This window comes from Pavona decussata, unplaced genomic scaffold, assembly GCF_977016875.1.
Source record: "Pavona decussata unplaced genomic scaffold, jaPavDecu1.1 SCAFFOLD_262, whole genome shotgun sequence".
Lineage (NCBI taxonomy): Eukaryota > Metazoa > Cnidaria > Anthozoa > Scleractinia > Agariciidae > Pavona > Pavona decussata.
Window position 1 is genome coordinate 850,001 of NW_028145665.1, and position 18,308 is coordinate 868,308.

Below are 18,308 nucleotides of genomic sequence, written 5' to 3' on the forward strand. Positions count from 1 at the left end.
TCTTGCTACATTTGTTATTCTTGCGATTTTTGCGATATTTGTAATGAATGCTTTTTGCTAGCAAGAAAAAATCCTTGTTATTTTTGCGATGTTTGCGATATTTGCGGACATTTCGGGGCCTTGCTATCCTTCATGTTCTTCTAAGTGTTGAATCTTGTTACATTTGTTATTATTGTGATTTTTGCTATATTTGTTACTCAGTCTTTTCTCATGGCAAGAAAATGTCTTGTTACTTTTGCAATTTTTGCTATTTCTTCTATACTTTTCTAATAGCCGTTTTCTTTGCGACAATTGCGAAACTAATTTGCTAGCAAATTCTTGCTAACAAGGTCGATCCTGGACATAAGTGTGATTTCAGTATCCACAATTATTATTTCAGCGGTAAAACGCAAAATAAGGCCCCCAAATATGGCTGAAAGGCCCATACATAGCATCTATTTTTCCCGCGAAACCAATCAGCGTTTAGCTTATCACCTTCACCTAGCAACGACACCTCGGTCGTCTCCTCTCAATGGCGTTGACACGTTCGATTTTTGATGCGATGCTTGGAAAACAATCAAATTCACGGTTCATAGAGAAATATATTACAGATTTTTTTTATTGTAAAGAGAGGTTTATTTATAGCAAAAAGAGATTTATTTATGGCAGTGAGCAATCCGAAAGGCTGGTCGAAAAGCCTTCACGATGCCCAAAGCTCTGGAAGTGGTTTGAGAACGCGTTTAAAACAATGTGAATCATTACTTCGTCGTTGGCATTTCTCTCCTGTTCTCTCCTGGCTTCAAGATTCAAGAGACTGTCTTCTCCTAATGTTTGTCGAACGAATCTAGCGCGCGATAGATCTAGCGATCGGCGAAACCGCATAATTTTACCGTCGCTTTTCATGCATGACATGAGGGGAAAAAGTACAACAGCTCGCAGTCTAGATAATCGTTCCTTGGATTTCGCGCGACCCTTATATGTTCGGCGCTCCAGCAAACCTGAAGGGGTAATTGGAATAGCGTGTGCTGTTAGGTAGTTGACTATAAGAGGTGAAAAGAAGAAATAGCGTTTATTCGTAAAATAATCGTGCTAAGACGTGAATTACGGTATTACTTCAAATAATATTAATGACGCAACAGACCAAAGAAAGTAATGCTGTGAAGTTCAAATTACAGGTTTTGCAGAAATTTCGCGTCAAGAGCATCCGAGTTGATCGCAAAATATGATGTCTTTAGTGAAGACAATAACTTTATTTCATCCATATAGAACTGACAGAACTCCAGAACAGTCTCATCTTTCACATAAAAGAGAGCACTATTGACAGATCTGTCAACATCATGCTCTTTGGGGAATTGTACACGAAGAAGACGCAAGGATTTTCGCAGTAGGCAGTCCGTGTTTTCCCCTCGAAAGACCCCGTAGAAACGAAACTTCTCTTGCTTATTACTCGCGAACGCTTCGGTCCTAATCTCTGAAATTTGGTGGATAGGTCTCATTTTAAGTAATCTCGCATATGTTAAAAAAAGGTCATGATCCGAAAGATTCGATTTAGCCTCCAGGAATACCTTAAAGGAAACTTCAGAGATACGTACCATTAAATAGTGTCATACCGAACTTTGTGGCTTTTATTGTTGTTATATTGAGATGGCATTGTTTGGTATTTCTTTCATTTCCTTTTTTTTTTCTACATTTTTCCGAAGAAACTTTTGCTTCCCGCCGAAAAAAAAAATTAGCTTAGTGACACCTGGGGCTTTTGTTTTCCATATAAGGTCAAACTACGGTATATGAGCTGATAACCGAGATTTAGTAAACCAATCAGAACGCTAGAAATGCAATATCCGAGGCTGAGAATTTAATAATGTATATTAATTCCTTGTGAAATTACTTATCAACTTTTATTAATTGACTGAGTGGTTAACATAAGGGTTTACACTGCAGCTATATTTCTAATATTCCTGAAGTCAAAATGACCCTCCGTAACCTCAGTGGAGTCATCTAAACAATTTTGGCGTAAAGTACACCAAATTTCGCGTATTTCCGAACCCTGAAACCGATTAATAACAAAATGAGAATATCCTTGTGTTATTTTCTGACGCAACCTCTATAACCACAAAATATTTGCATAGCCAAAATGACCTATTAATACCAAGAAAGAAACAAATGAATAAGGATATTCTTCATTCAGTTCTACAGGAAAACGAATAAAAAACCTAACCACCACTACATTAATTGCCTCTACTACAAACAAGTAAAAAACATTTTTTACATCATGACCTCATCCTTTAAATCTAACTTCACGAATACACTTTAAATACAATAAAAAAGCGCCTCAATCACCTTTCAAGTGATATTCGAACATGGCTTTCTTCGTGAACTAGATAGCTAACTCCACATTCAGCAGTTCCAGAAAAAATCCATACCCACCCCAAGGAAGGTCATTGGAAATTCCAAGGGGCAGTGAAGCAACACAAACAACTAAAACTGGAATTTCCTGGAGGAGGGGGGGGGGGGAAGAAGGCAAAACAAAAAACCTTCCAAAGAGGGTGGGCATGGATGTTTTATGGAACTGCACATTCAACTCTTACACCTAATATTTATATTTTTAATCCTAAGGACCAATCCGAAATAAAGAGTCTGCAAACGATGAAGAGTTGGCTGACGAATTCGAAGAGACATCAGAGAAAGGGCAGATTAGCCCAAACCCACTTCCCCGACAGAAATGTCCACAAGTAACAGCACAAGCAATCAACATTGCCCAATCTTTGGTAGACACTTGCCTCGCCCAATTGTGTAAGCTTCATTTAATAATACATAATATTATTCTATTTATCTTCACCACTGTACCCTCATATGGCTTTGTGCTATCTTTCTTCCAAGAAAGAGAACGAGCTACCAAAAAAACCTTAATAAATATATACTAGTTATAACGTACATTAGGCAAAATACTACACATTAACTTCCTTCCAAATAAGCAACATTCAGTGTTCCATACCATCAACACTCACTCTTGGAAATGACAACTAATTTACAGACCAGACTTCTTTACTAAAGAAAATAATATAATAAAGAGAACTATTAAAAATTCTAGCCCTTCACTGTGACTCTTTTTACAGGCACATTAAATGACAAAACCCACTTGCTGAACATAAATGAGCATCAGGAAAAAGAAACCAACACTCAAATGGCAACACCAATGAAAAGAATAATAGCTCAAGTTTTCTCAAACCCGGGGAAAGTAGTGAGCTTTTCAGAATTGAACAAACACGGGTTTTTCAAGAAAACAATTGAACGGTGAGTGGCAAGAGACTAATGGAACAAGTTGCAAATGAGTTGGACAACTTCCAATTGGGAGAAATTCGAAGATTCAAGGAAAAAGTTGCCAAGTAAAATCCCATTTGCCACTTTATATGGGTTTATAACAAGACTCTCACTACTACTACTCATACACCAGATAGGATAAAATCCCATTTGCCACTTTATATGGGTTTATAACAAGACTCTCACTACTACTACTCATACACCAGATAGGATAACTTGTTCACACCACTTCCAAACTATTTTGGCTTAATATTTATAAATTAGTTATTTTTGTTTTAACAATTTATTTAATTTAACATGTTACCGACACATTACATGTATATCCTCAAAATGACACCTTTATGGAATATGTGTTAACAGCACCAGCAACAGTGCTTCTAACGTTTACTTTCTTTACAAATAAGTATCACCTTTTTCAAAATACGTATGTCCATAATGTGTAGTTCCAGAAAATATCCATGCCCCCACCACGGAGGGAATTTCACATAGGACCCCCACCCACCCCCCAGGATTTTCCATTTTCGAGGTATTTTTTTAACCCCCCCACCCCTTCGGAAATTCCTCAAATACAGAATACACCCCCACCCCCCTCTGGAAAAGTTTTATTTCAAAAGAACGCCTCAAAAATCAGTTTGATCTGAACATTTTACTTTTTAGAAATATCAAGAACTGCCTACACGAGGAGAAAATATGCATTATCGAAGAGCACGCGCGCTGTTCAGTTTCACCGGTAGAGTTTGCCAAAAAGCTCTTGATACTGAAATAATTGTTGTTTTATATTTACCTGTGGTCATTGACATCAAACTTCACCATTAGCTTCGCTGAAGATTTTAAATCTAAACTGTTGGAATAAGTCCGGCAATGCAAAAATGTGTTTTCATTTAATTTGCATATGTCATGTTTACGTTTGTATGCAAATTTATAGGAGATCAAAAGGATTATCGCTTTAGTTCTACTCAATCAATATTTCTCATGGCAATCATTTAGTCCAGTTATTTTAGTCAATAGCTTTCCTATTGAATCGGAATAGCTTGGACAAAATAAGCACTAGCAGGGCAAGGAGGCAAATTGACCTTTCAGATCGTAACTTGAAACTGCAGACGAAATGGAGCCGCAAAACGGAATTAGCATGTTCACGTTCTTATGCAAATTTTGTATGAGATCAATAATGCATTAAAAGAATGTTGAATTGGCTCTATTTCGCTGAATTTTGGCATAGAAATTAAGTTAATAGTTTTGGACTTTACGTTGAAATACTTTGGACAAAATAAGTTTTAACACGGGTCAGTTTTGACAAACTGATCAATTGACCCCAGGAATTGACCCTTGCCCGTTTATAGAAAAATAACAAACAAATATTTCAATGTTCTATGTAAAATTGGGGCTCTCACTTTATAGCCATACAAAAGTTTCTCTTAAAAACATTGGTACAAATTCAATTGTAGCCAGTGAACAATATTTTTCTACGCAATAAAGTTTCACAAACAACAGTTTTATAATCACTGAGTCACGCAACGCAGACAAAGATTTCTTGTCTCACTTGGACTACTTCGCTTACAAAGGCTTATCGGAGAAATAGGAAACATGTTTTTGATGTAACAAGGGTTTCTTTAAAACAGTTAAACAAAGTTATGTCTTCAAGAAAGATCTACGAAGTTGCTAAGTTGGTAAGTTACAATTTTGAACAATTATTTCTGACATGAACGTGAAGTTGACCCTCTGGAAACTTATCCAACCATTCACCCCTTCTCCCCTCTGGAATTTTCTGGGCCATTGACCCCCCCACCCCTCTGGAATTTCCAATTCCCTCCGTGGTGGGGGCATGGATATTTTCTGGAACCACACAATACTTAAGAAAGGTACCTTTTCAGTAACCAATTCAACATTCAACCTGACAATAACTTGTATACCTGATTTATTTGCTGTGTAGGTGTATTTCCTTTGCAAGCAAGCTCCACCGCAAAATGGGGAAGAGGCCTGGAAGTTTTCTATGAAGTTGGCAGGCCTTGGAATGTCCATACAGCGATATATAGAATATTACAATATGGAAAATGATGAAAGGTAGGATTACGATCCACAAGCTATAATTGTTTAACAACACATTCACCCAAATCTCCCTCCAATAGAGTAATACACAGCAAACAAAAGTATGATGATGACCATTCTACCAAATTAATGAAATTATGAAGAGCAAATTAAATAAGAAATATAACAAAATATATAGACGGACCACTATTAGCAGTCAACATAATTTTATTGCCTCTATATAGCAAAATGCTTGTTGAAAAGGGAACATATTTGAAGATCAATGCAGAAATCAATGAAACAAAATATTAAGTGCCCTGTATTTGCCCATTTCAAGTTTGTTGAAAGTGCTACCTCTAACGCAGAGAGCGTGCGTATAACAGAACCTACTCCGAAGTAACCCCAATTTAAAATCCAGAAAAAAATAGAAAATTGTCCAAAACATGTTGCCTATCTTCAAAGGTTAAAACACGCAAGCAAGTACAACTCCAATGCCCTAACACAGCTTAGCAACCCAAGAACCAGTCCATACTGAAGCCCTTTACCACACAGCAACTATGAAATAAAACTTTGGAAAAATGAAACATGTTGACTTCCTTATTTATAAGGTTGAATGCCTTCTTTATTTGCAGCAACAAGCATCTTGAAGACTTCAAGAACAGAAAAGACACCCCCGCAAAGCAGCCACGGGAGAAGCTGTGTGTCAATGCACCTCGAGCAAATTAAAATTTTCACCGTTGATTTTGTCTTGATGGCATAAATAGTGTGATATTTTTGGTGTATTTGTTCTCAACAAGAGATAAAATTTGGTTAAATAGTCTAATTTGCCAGGGTTTTGCATGGGCGATTGATTTGAGCTGGACACAAATATGTTCTAGCTATCTGCTGGTAGCTGGAAAGGTTAAGCCTGGGAGCAGGTTCACTTCTGTGAGTTTGGTGAAATTTTTTGCCATAGACCTGCCATCTCGCAAGGAAAATTGGTTGAGCAAAGTGGGCTATTGATTTCCGAATACCTAGTGTCCACTGACGAACACAGGGATCTATTCGGTTAAAAGTGACAGGCATTGGCACGCAACATAATTATGACAGAAATCAATGACAGGAAGCACAAACATTCACACAAAAACTTTTGATATAATAGATCCAAAGACCTGCACTAATTTTGACTCAAATGTTGCTTAATTTTGTAATAATTACAGTTTTTTTCTCTTTCTAACGAGTAGATTATTTTGCTCTGCAGGATTCTTATCTTGAATTATAATTATTAAGTGATCAGGAAAACACAAATGGCTACGCTGGTGCCCAGTTGTGGTTTCTTGGACAGAGTGGAATCAATGCTTTTCTGCACTTAAAAACATTTTTGGGTATCAGCATGTGACTTCTGGGCCCAACTTAATTTAGGTTAAATACCTGGCAGTCTGCTTAATAGATTTGTAATTTGTTTTATACCTGCTTTCATCTTCTTAACATCAATGGAATACTTTCATGGGGGCTTACGAGACCCACTTATTTTGAAAGAATCTTAACTTTGGAGGAGTGGGTTTTTAGATTGCAGAAGCAAAGCTTGTGTGCCAGAGAATCACATCATAAAGTAATGTTCTAAAAACTGGATGATACCTAAGGTTACATGCAAACAGATGAAACAATGTTAAGTATTTAACTTGTGAAAATTGTGCCAGGAATCATGAGCTGGTACTCACTACTTTTTGTTTTGCGTATACTCAGAAACTACCACTCATCAGCTGCTAGGCAGTCTTGTTTTCCTGATTTCCTGATCAAGTTAGATTACTTTCAAACCTTTAGCGAAAAGGAATTTTAAGAAATATTTCAAAGAAATTTTTTTTGTTTGCTGAACATTCAATTTTTTTAAAGCCACAGCAATAAAAAGTTGTATGAGTGAAGTTTTGGTTTTGTTGGCACCCTTTGCATTTGTTGATATCTTCAGAATAGCTTGTTTTTTGCGATTATTCATTTGCATTTATGCATTAAGCTACGAATTCTCTTTAATGACTATTTTGAGTGACCAGTAAATAATAGTTTCTTAGTGACAATCCCTAATCCCAAAGAAACCGTTATTGAAAGAGGTATATATATAAAAATAGATTATGCTATTACTCTTTAATCATGTTCTGACAAGTAATGGATAGTATGTATCACTAAGCTGTTTAATTGTGCAAAAAATGCATAATTTTTTCAAGCTAAAATTGGCACAAAAGGATTTTTAGTCACCGAACAAGGAACCTTTTACGCTAACACTAACATTTATTGTGAGGTTGTGCACTATAGTAGTTAATAAACAGACAGTTTTTATGATAATGATGTAGAGAACATTCTTATGACAGGTTTGATTGATTTTTTCTTTCAAATTAGCTGTTGACTCTTAAAATAGACAAGTAAAGATAAACGATAAAAAGGAACAACGTTTCGGGGTCGTCATGACGCCATTATCAAGTTTGAAGTGATAGAAATAATTGAAGTCAATGTCAGAAATAGTTCACCAAAAAATTAACATAATGTCTGAATATATAATGTCATGTAAATAGTTTAGCTTGAATTGAGTCCGATTGGACATTGAGAGATGGTGTTAACTCTCTAATTAGCAACATTTCGTAAACTAAGCAATCGAACTTATTCATGCACTTCTTAAGGACAGAAAAATTTCTGTCAAGGTCTTTAGGGACATTACGTAGGGTTTACACTTAGGCATTTACACCAGCGCGTGGTCGAGCATAAATACCAATCTTGGATTCCCCTATATCTCAGTGGTATGTATAGCATTTTATTACTGCACTGTTTGACGATTGGTATAATATTCCGTACTCAAGCTCTTTTCCCCAAACTTAAGGTGGGTCGATTAGTTTTTTTTAGTAACGATACTGGCCATGCCAAGGGTAAACAGTTAGCCCAAGAACATTGGTTTGAACACCCTACACCTAGGAAATGAAAGTTTGACACTGATACCCAGTGTTCAACAATGCTTTTTGCTTGCAGGAGCCGTACATGTACAGGAACGTCAACTGAAAGTGCTGGTTACCGCAGCCGCTTGTTTTTTGCTCAGTGAGTGTATTATTATCTAACCTTTGACATCATCATTTTCCGGCTTAGTCACATATGTCATTGTTTTACAGAAATTATTTACTATTTCAATTTTGATACTAAAGTCACACGCGTTCAATAAACCTATGGAAAGTGATAGAACCTTTTTTGATCAGCGAAAAACAAAAGGGAATGATCATCCTCTGTTGGTGAAAACGAATACGCACTATTCCAGAATTACTAGCGTTAACTATAAGGATACAAACTGATTTAAAATTGAAAAAGTTGGGTTACTGATTTTTAAATTCTGTCTTCGTATTATATGAAAGTTGCTACAATGGAGTCGATTCGTATGTTTCTTTGGAGAATTTACCCGAAATCAGTGGTGGCAGTTGCTCATGAGGATAGAATGGACGCATTTTCATAGAATTCAAACAGAATCCACATCCAACCAGTCCCGTTACGATAAAACACAGTGTTGCGTTTGTTTCGTAGACGATGTTTGTTCTTTGAGGTAACATAAAAGGTCTTTTTCAGGTCAGAGTTGATTTGGTAGAATGTTTTTTGGTCTTCGCATTAACATTTACGCCCCGTCATTAATCAGGATACCTACATTAAAAGAGAAGATAATATATGTTACGACTTGCTCTCTTCAGTACCAAATAAACTATTCAATGTCATCATCGCGCCACACACCAATAATAATAATAATGACATTGCTAATTGCTAATGGTAATAAAGCGGTTTTCAATTGAGTGTCGTGAAACCAAAACCAAACCAATAACTTATCAATTAGACTACTCAGCCAATCACAAACCGTAGTAAAACCAGAACCAAAACCAAAGTAATTTCCCGATTACTTTCAACACTCAATTGAAAATGTCTCTAACAATAACTATAACGGTCATGATTATTATGTACAATTACTAAAACGGTATTTCATGTTGGCAGAGAAAAGAGGATCGACATGGAAATTTTTGAAAGCATCAAGACTGAAAAGGTCGTTAAACTTCCCCTCGACCTAGATGGACTGCGACACTTTCAACTAGAATGCGATTCTCGGAAGATGATGGATTCGAGCAAAGACGGCAGGCCGTGGCTTACGTGGTGCACATGTAATAGAAGTCAGCATAGAGGAGTTAGAAGACCGGCACGATGCAGTGGATCCTGGAGGTGTCAAAACCCTAAATGTCTGTTTCAGAAAGAGAAGGGTTCTTGTAACGATGTCCAATTTACCGCGGGTAAAAAGAAAAAATGCGTCATTTGTGAAGAAGATGCGACCCACATCAGCTGCCCCGCCGTCAAAATTTGGGAGTTTAGCGCCGACAAAACAAGAGTTGACATTTATCATTGTGGAGTTCATACTTGTAGAGCAATTCCTGCCAGACTAAACTTGGCGATAGAAGACAAACTGAAAGAAGACTTCGAAAAGCACTCCTCCCTGAAACCATCTGAAGCTGCTGCAAATACTCTGGTGTTCGCGTTAAAAAAACCAGGAAACACTTGGAAAGAGTTAGACGAGTTAGCACAAAGCCTGGCAGATTCAAGACGTGTTCAGGACACAAAAGCTAAGGCAAAAAAGTCGTTGGAACGGCATGGGCATTCGTTTGATGCACTCTGCGAACTTAAAAAGTTTTGCGACCAAAGGGATCCCTACCTGGTGTAGCGTTTCAACGATCAACGTCAAAATGGTGATTTAACATACGTGTTCAAATGCTCTGGGTTTCAAGCGAGGTTGGCACTGAGCATGGATAGTGCGAAGAATGGCCTTCTTAAGGACCAGTTATGTTACGCCGATGCCACTCATAGACGCTGTTGTGGGTTTAAGACTTTGACTTTGTGGGTCTATCATCCCTTGTTATGCAAGTTGGTGAAGCTTGCTACTATGGAAAGCACCAGAGAAGACACAGATGCCTTTGTCAAGTTTTTGTCGCTATTTAATGAGGTATGTCTCACTTAGAATTGTTTGCATTCGATAACAGTTTTGTTAAAGCTATCAACACACTTCCACTGAAACACGACAAGTCATTTGTATTTACGCAATAATTTATTTTTGTCTTGTTACCTTTTTGAGAGTCAAAGAGGAATTTCGGGCGTCTTCTTAACTATAGCTGCATAGAAACAGGTTTAATTTAGTATCTGGTTTTAGTTTTATTTAGTTTTAGTGGAAAATCTCAGTATTTTACCTAGTTATAATAGAATTATCCTATATATATCCAAAGGCACTCTGATGACACAAACAGGACTTTGCTTCTTTCACTCTGCCATTCAAATTGTATTTTCCAAAGAGCCTTATCACAAGTCTGTGAAGTTATTTTATTAATTTATTGGCGGAAAATAAGGCCATGGAATATGAGCTTTTATTGAGAATTGTAAGATCCAGTGTTGATAGAAACGGAATGGCTTTGGCCCAGCGTCTCTGAAACATTTGCCGGACTAAGAATCAATTTTTAAGTAAATTTATATCACCTTTTTTTTTTTAGGTGCTACAAGACGCATCGGGAGATGACCAGTACGTCTTTAACCCATGTGGATGGGTGCTTGATGAGGCGGGTGCAGAATGGAATGCAATTCGAATTGTTTTCGGTGAAGCTGCAGTTTCAAAGGTGGTCTCTTGCGAATTTCATTTCAAGCAGTCTGTTAGCCGCAGGAGTGCAAAACTCCATGGCACCAGGAAGACCCGCTTTGAAAGTTTGGCCCGTGCGCTACTGGAAGCCAACACGGTCTCTGTCTTTGAAAAAAAGAGAGCCGAATTGATTCGCTTTATTAAAGAAAAGCCAGAGGAAAAGCAAATCCTGACCCCATGGATCCAATGGTGGGAAGACAGGAAAACCCACACCTTAAGGGCGTTCAAAAATAGCTAAAACCCACCACGCATGAACATGGCTGAAACAGGCCACTCCACTTGGGTTAAATCAGGCGCTGTACAGCTTAGTTTGGTGGATGCTGCACACCATGACGTCAGAGAAAACCTACGACTAGAGAAAACCGTGAAGCGCTTCATGGAGGGAAGTTTGAAATCGTCTGGCAAGGGACCAAGCAGCAAGCATGTCGACAGGAAGCTGCGAGAAGGTCAGCTACAGCGAGCACAAGCTTACGGCAGAGAAATTTTAGAGGAGGACTTTGAGGGTGATCTGTACTCATTAGCCGATGCAGCTGGGTGTGTAGACCCGGTTTCGTCACAGCCCCACTAAACGAGGAAAGAAAAAAGGAGGTGCTAAGGGTCAGATTAGTAAACAACTGGCTAAATCTATCTGCTGTGCCACATCAGAGGCGAGTGACATGGAAATAGATGGCATGTTGCAGGTTGCCGCTTACCACGTAAAATTTATCGTTAAACAGGGTCAGACGAATTACGAGGTGGACTTTTGTCACACTGTCTCCTGCTCCTGCCCCTAGAGGCGCCCCTGCCATTGCAAGCACGTGTTATGGGTGCTACTTTTTGTGCTAAATGCAAAAGAAGACGACCCCGTAATGCAAGAGAAGAGACCAAGTAAGGAGATGCTGGCGCAAATCCTTGGAATGAGAACATCAGGTGGGCAGGCGAGACAGACAAGCACGTCGGCACAGCGTTACTCTCAGCCCGGGGTTACAAACCCTCCACTATTGCCCTTCGTGCAAACGACTCAGTCCTTGGTGCAAGCGTCCGGAACCCTTGTGCAGACCTATCAGTCAAAAGTGCCCACCACCTCGAGAACCTCGATGACTCAAACAACCTCAACGTTGTCCCGACCTCTGGTGCAAGTAACAAACTCTGAACCTTTGTTACAATCGTCACAGCCCTTGGTGCGAATGTCCATGCCTTCAGTGCAAATTCCCCGGCCTTTAGTGCAGACGACCCAGTCTTCAGTGTCAAACTTACATTTGCCTTCCCAGTCCTTGATGCAGACTTCTCAGTCTATACTGCCCACGGCGGGAATCTCACAGCACTCAACACACTCCCAGCCTCTGCCTCTACCACGTCCATGCGCAAACCCAGGGTACTACATCTTAACTCTCCTGGGTTTTTGTCATCCAAATGTGTCGGATTGTTATGGCTGCCAACAGTCCCTAAAAATCAATGGTCAGCAAACACTTCCACCACCGCTTGATCTAGTGGTAGCTACCAAAATGAGGAGGGAGTACTTTAGCAATGAAAGGAAGATGTCAAGAATGGGCAATGTATATTTTCATTGCAATATGCATTGCCTCAGATCTAAACTACCCTTCTTTCACCCTTCACTGCTACAGCTGCAACCAGGTTTGCATGCTTTCCTTCGTGATGCACATAAAAATGCCTTGCATCTCAACTTTGGTTTGGAATTGTACGGAAATGTTTCTAGGCTTAGGTGCCCGGGGTATTAAGTACTGCCCTCGGCATACGGAACGACCAAAGCCAGCAAATAACGTTTTCCTTTTTTATTTCTCTACAGTATTATTACTTTAAAGGCAACTTTTGTGTTTAATTTTAACAGGCCCTTCGAAGCCAGACCATCACGTGGCCTACTTTCCATAAAATTATGGGCTATAACTTAAAAAAAATGGCCAAGTTTGAGGCCCCTGGCATTAAAGAATGAGATTATTAAGAAAGTTTGAATTCTTTTAAAAAATAAGAAGATTTGTATTGAAAAAGTTGTTGGAGAGCAAGACCTTGCTCTCCAGCCGTTCAATTCAAACGTGGCGTACCCGTACGTTTGACATTTTGGCCCCAAATTGAGCTATCGGAATCTGAACTTGTTTACATTTTACGTTGTTTTACAGTGCAACAAAAAGCTTGAAACGTTATCAAAGTTGGAAATTTCGGAACGGTCCATACTCGAGGTCCGGATGGGACAATTCCGATCCCAGAAGGGCGCGCGATTAGCGACTCAAAGATTTAGGATTCAGAAATCTGGAGAAAAAAGAAGACAGTTACTTACTTTCAAATTTTCATGTGAAAGGACCTTGTCAAAAACTTTTCCAGATTTCGCCCAAAAAATTATCAACATAAAAGTTACGGTTAAAAAGTAAAGTTCACTTCCCTTAAAAAACGTACGTTGAATTTTCTTGACGTTGGGTTGGCACAGCTTGCCACCCAAAGTGCTATTTTGTGATACTTTAGCTACCTGTGACTGACCCAAGTTGACTGCAGAAAGCATGCTTAATCGCACCACGGCACGGTCAAAGAACCTTTTTGGCCAACCAGCATCCTTTCGGGTCACTAATTAAATGATAGTTACAGTTAGAGTTTTAACAGTTACAGTTTTGATTTACTTTATTTGTCTTACATATAATTACAAGACTTGCTGCCATCCAGAACTATTGTCTAAGTAGCAGATTACAGAGAGTGCAAATGTACCGTCAGAAAAAGTTTATTTAATGTCAGTTTGTAAAGAAACCAAGAAATAATTTGTTCTTTTGAAAGCTGATGTTTTGTCCAAACCAATTGTTTTAGAAACTGACTGTGAGAAGACAGCTTGTTTTAAATGTCAAATCGTAGTTCATTGTTTTCGTTGCGTTTTTACTTTGCAAGTTTCTATGATTGTCTTGTAGAACGAAATGACATGTAGAGAGGTACTTAAAATTATTTTTAATTCAGATTCATATGAAATCGTCTTTTAGTTTATATATGGGACACGACTCCAAAAATGGACTATTTGTTATTATTCATTTGCAGTGACAAATGGTACCATATCCCTGCTCTATATTTTTTGGTATTTGTCACCAATCTTATCACTTAAACCACGTAAAAAATGAAAAATCCCGATATCCCAATATCCCAGCTTATAATCCATCAAATATTTTCGATCGTGCGCGATTGGCCTAAACGCCTCACGTGACCGAATATACCCCAGCTAAAACTGGGGAATATCCGATGATATTTCCCAAGTGATATTCCGCAAAATCAAAAACTTTAAGGTGTGTCTTGTTTACAATTAAAATTAATGTCAAGATGGGGGAACGGTTTGCTTTTGTGACAGAAGGAGAGATAAACCTGCTGGTCGATAAAGAAGTATCAGAAAACAAAATACATGTACGCTCTCAACATTTTTGACGGTAAACTGTTCTTAAACGAAATGTTCAAATACTCAAGCTCGCTGCTACATGTTGCGAGAAAAATTTGAAGGATAATAAACACAATAGCCTCCATTTGGCTTTAAAAATATGCTCAGATATTTGTCCTTGGACATTATCTGCTCCTCGAAGCTCACAGTTTTCTTCGAGCTTCGCTCTCGCAAAACTGTTTGCTTCTCGGAACAGATAGTGTCCAAGGAAAAATATCTGAGCATATTTTCGCGCCAAATGGCGATATATGTCCAGAAATGCACGCTAATGAGATTCATGAACTGTATGATAGACATCACAAGTGTCCCCTAACCTTAATTCTCACAAAAACACACATAATTCTATCAAACATGAAGTCATATGAAAACGACAAAAAGGCTTGCTTTATATGAAGTACCCAAATTCAGGCTTAGATGCATTTCTGGACATCAGTGCAAATGGCGGCTATTGTTTATTTATACATATTTCTGCTTCTTAACATTAATTACATACTTGCGTTTGAATTATTAACTCGCAACTCCAAGTCCAACTCGAAGTCCAATTCGAAGTCTAACTCGAAGTCTAACTCGAAGTCCAACTCGAACTCGAACTCGAATCCAAACTCGACAATACCCTACTCCCAAGGCTGAAATCAGTTCAGATGACTATGGCTCAGTTTGCCAACAAGAATTCCGTCAACGAAAGTAAGTTAACTAGTGTCCACAGTAGATAGCTCGAAAGTAACCGTCATTACTACAAGAGGTTTATAAATACGGCCACTCCAAGAAATCTGGCTGCAGAAATATCTTTTTCAAGATGTCAGACATTCACCAAGATTTGCGTGCTCTTAGAAAAGATCTCAGAAAAGGATACCGATTGACACCTGATGCCACAAGGTACCAAATTGGCGATTTCAATATTGAAATTGGTGTCGCCTGTTCTGAGAAAACGTACATGGCCAACACAACGACAGTGTGGGAGAATATAAGGACTTGTTTTTATAACGGTAAAGGACAATGTTGTCTCATAGGTGAGTAACAATGCTATGTAAATTATTAAGTTGGTCACCAGTCAAAAAAAAAAATTCTTTCAGTAGACAATGTCTTACTATCGTTAACATACCCCAAAAAACCTTAAAATACAAATTCTCCTCTCCAATAAGTTTTTTTATCGGTAACATGGTAGATAAGACATGTATATTATTAATAAGTAATTATTAATAAGTAATCACCTACAAATTGCACTTGCCCTAAGGGTTTGTGCAATTTTGTTAGTCTATAAAGAAATTTACTTGTGCTTATTTATTCCAAATTGCACTCGAAATCATGTGATTACCTATACAAATTATACTAGTTTTAAGTGTTGCATTGTAAGTTCATAATAATGTGGCACAGTAATACTGGTAAAAAATAAAATCAAATAAAAAAAGTTTCAGAGAAATTAAATATGAATTTCATATGTTGCATACCAAAACATTGAATGCCAAAAAGTGGAAAAAGCATCCAAAAATGTTATACTAGCAAAACAAAAAAAGAAGTGCAAAACAAACAAATCATACTTTTCAGGAGAACGCAATTGTTTTCCGAAATACACAAACATGTTTATGAAGAAAAAGACTCAGTCCTTCCCAGTGAATTGTGGTTTTAAAGTTCAAGTCTCAAAAAATCCTTTGAGGAGATGTCAGAATGCCTTTGATTGCACACTGAAGAAGAAAGATTTGTATTCCTGCACTGACACACAAGTTCTAATCGCATCACCTCATTTCACTGCCATGGTTGAAACACAACATCATCTTGTTCAGTTGTTTTTTTGAGAGGCAGATGTCACTTTTGAAAAATTCTGACGTGACATTTTAATGGACCAAGTTCAGACGTTTTGAACTTCAGGCAAAAGCTCACACAGTTAATTTGAAGCAAAAGGGTTGTTGTTGGTGCCAAACAAGAACCTGTGATTAAACTATCACAGTGTCTAGTGGATGAAAGTGAACCAACTTTCTTAGTTTCTGAGAAGAACGATGTGCTTTCTCCAGAGAAAGAAGATGGTAAAGAAAAGGAGCAAGATGAATCTGACTGTCATCATCAAGGCGCAAAAATTTCACGCGATATCAATTTCCTATCACCGCAACTTAATTGGATTATCTAAGGTTAATAATGGCTGCCGGAAACGATTCATTAAAGGCCGCCTGCACTTCGGCAGAATCTGGCGTGACCAGAAAGGTCAATGATAATTAATCGCCGCACGCAAACCAGCAGGCACTATCCAGACAGCTCAAAATGAACCAAAGGAACTTTTAAAGGAGTTCAAATCCGCTCACGAAGCTGAAAGTGAGTGCGAGCAATCCGCCCGATATTTCAACTCCCTTATGGAACTTGCCAATGAAATCGAAAAAGAAATTAACGATTGGTTAAACCACCTAGAAGCACAGAAGCTGCCCGCAGATCGCAGCGCTTATGTCAGCCCTGACGATTCTGCCAGTAATGTTGAAAGCCACGCTTTGTACACGCGTTCAGCCGTCGCACCCTCGGTCAGAAGTACTGCCAGTTCAAAGGCTAGGGCTCTCGCGAAAAAGGCCGCGCTTGATACGAAAGCAGCTACACTTTGACAAATTTATGATATTCAGCTTCAAGAATTGAAACTCCAGCAGCGAAAGGCAGAATTAGAACCTCAAGGAGAAATAGCCGGGGTAGACGCAGAGACACGCGTTTACGAACAAGTTGAAGCTGAATTTACGAACAACCAACAAAAAATGGCCTCATTCAACGCCGTTAGCGCGAGATTCTGTCCCCATTGATCCACCAATCCTTTCTAGTGGGATTAAACAGTATGTCCCTTCACTGCCAATAAGGACCTCACCGCCAATAAGGACCTCACCGCCAATAAGGACCACCACCCAGCGAAGGGATACTATCCATCGTCAGCTCGGTGTATGACCCCCTGGGATTCGTCGCACCATTCCTTCTGAAGGCAAAACTAATTCTGCAAGACCTTTGCCGAAATCAGTTTGTCTGGGACGACCCGATACCTGAAGAATACTTGAAGCATTGGCAGGCCTGGTTACAAGAACTTCCAAGACTCGAGCAACTGGAAATAGACCGCTGCTTCAAGCCATTCAGCTCTGAAGAGACCACTTCATATCAGCTGCATCACTTCTCCGACGCATCACAGCTAGGATATGGCGCAGTTACCTACCTCAGGATCACAGACCAAAGTGGTGCTGTTAAGTGTACGTTTGTCATGGGCAAATCAAGGCTGGCCCCCATTAAACCAGTCACAATGCCTCGCCTGGAATTGTCAGCAGCTGTCATAGCAACCAGATTGGACCGAATTTCTCGAAACGAGCTAACCCTGCCAATAACTGAGTCTTTCTTCTGGACTGATAGTACCTGCGTTCTCCGATACATCGAGAATCAAGAAAAGCGGTTTCAAACCTTTGTTGCCAACCGCGTAGCGACAATACACGATGCCTCCTCTCCGTCTCAGTGGAAGTACGTGAACACACAAGATAATCCGGCAGATGATACCTCTAGAGGTGTGCCTGCTGATTCCTTATAGCGCTGGATTCAAGGCCCAAACTTTTTTTCTTCACCTCCTGAAATGTGGCCTCAAAGGCCCACAGGCATGATGAGCGCAATACCAGAAGACGACCCTGAAATAAAGTCAGAAAAAGCTGTATACACAGTCAATGTACTCACCCGCGATCCTGTAACCGAAATCATCGAAAGATTCTCTTCCTGGTCAAGGCTCAAAAAAATCGTAGCCTGGTTTCTGCGATTGAGGAGAAACCTACAGAAGTCAGCCAAGAGTCTAAAGTCAAAGGAAGCACCCCATAGCAAGCCTTCAAGCACGATCAGTCCCATCACCATGACAGAGTTGCGTGACGCAGAACACGCAATCTTTAATTACGTTCAGCATCAATTCTTCAAGCAAGAGTATGACGGATTAAAGAA

General features: G+C 39.0%; 1 protein-coding gene and 1 long non-coding RNA gene across 2 annotated transcripts in view; both read left to right on the forward strand.

Annotated features, from left to right (window-relative positions):
* The window catches only part of LOC146456029 (uncharacterized), a 19,676-nt gene extending 16,336 nt beyond the window's left edge, over positions 1–3,340 (forward strand). Inside the window, exons 5-6 of the long non-coding RNA XR_014858904.1 lie at positions 2,593–2,769; positions 3,093–3,340. This is a non-coding gene — a long non-coding RNA (uncharacterized LOC146456029). The remainder of the gene's footprint in view (positions 1–2,592; positions 2,770–3,092) is intronic.
* An 11,837-nt stretch (positions 3,341–15,177) lies between these two features.
* Positions 15,178–17,913, forward strand: LOC146456031 (uncharacterized). The gene is made up of 2 exons (XM_085093638.1): positions 15,178–15,391; positions 17,243–17,913. Exons 1-2 carry the CDS (start codon positions 15,178–15,180, stop codon positions 17,911–17,913), a joined length of 885 nt encoding a protein of 294 aa, XP_084949764.1.
* The last annotated feature ends 395 nt before the right edge of the window (positions 17,914–18,308 follow it).

What these genes read in the sequence shown, in the direction of transcription:
- LOC146456031 (XM_085093638.1), top strand. Translation starts at nt 15,178, where the DNA reads ATGTCAGACATTCACCAAGATTTGCGTGCTCTTAGAAAAGATCTCAGA. An exon ending in AGGACAATGTTGTCTCATAG is followed by an intron (nt 15,392 to 17,242) that starts GTGAGTAACAAT and finishes ACCGCCAATAAG; the next exon opens with GACCACCACCCAGCGAAGGG.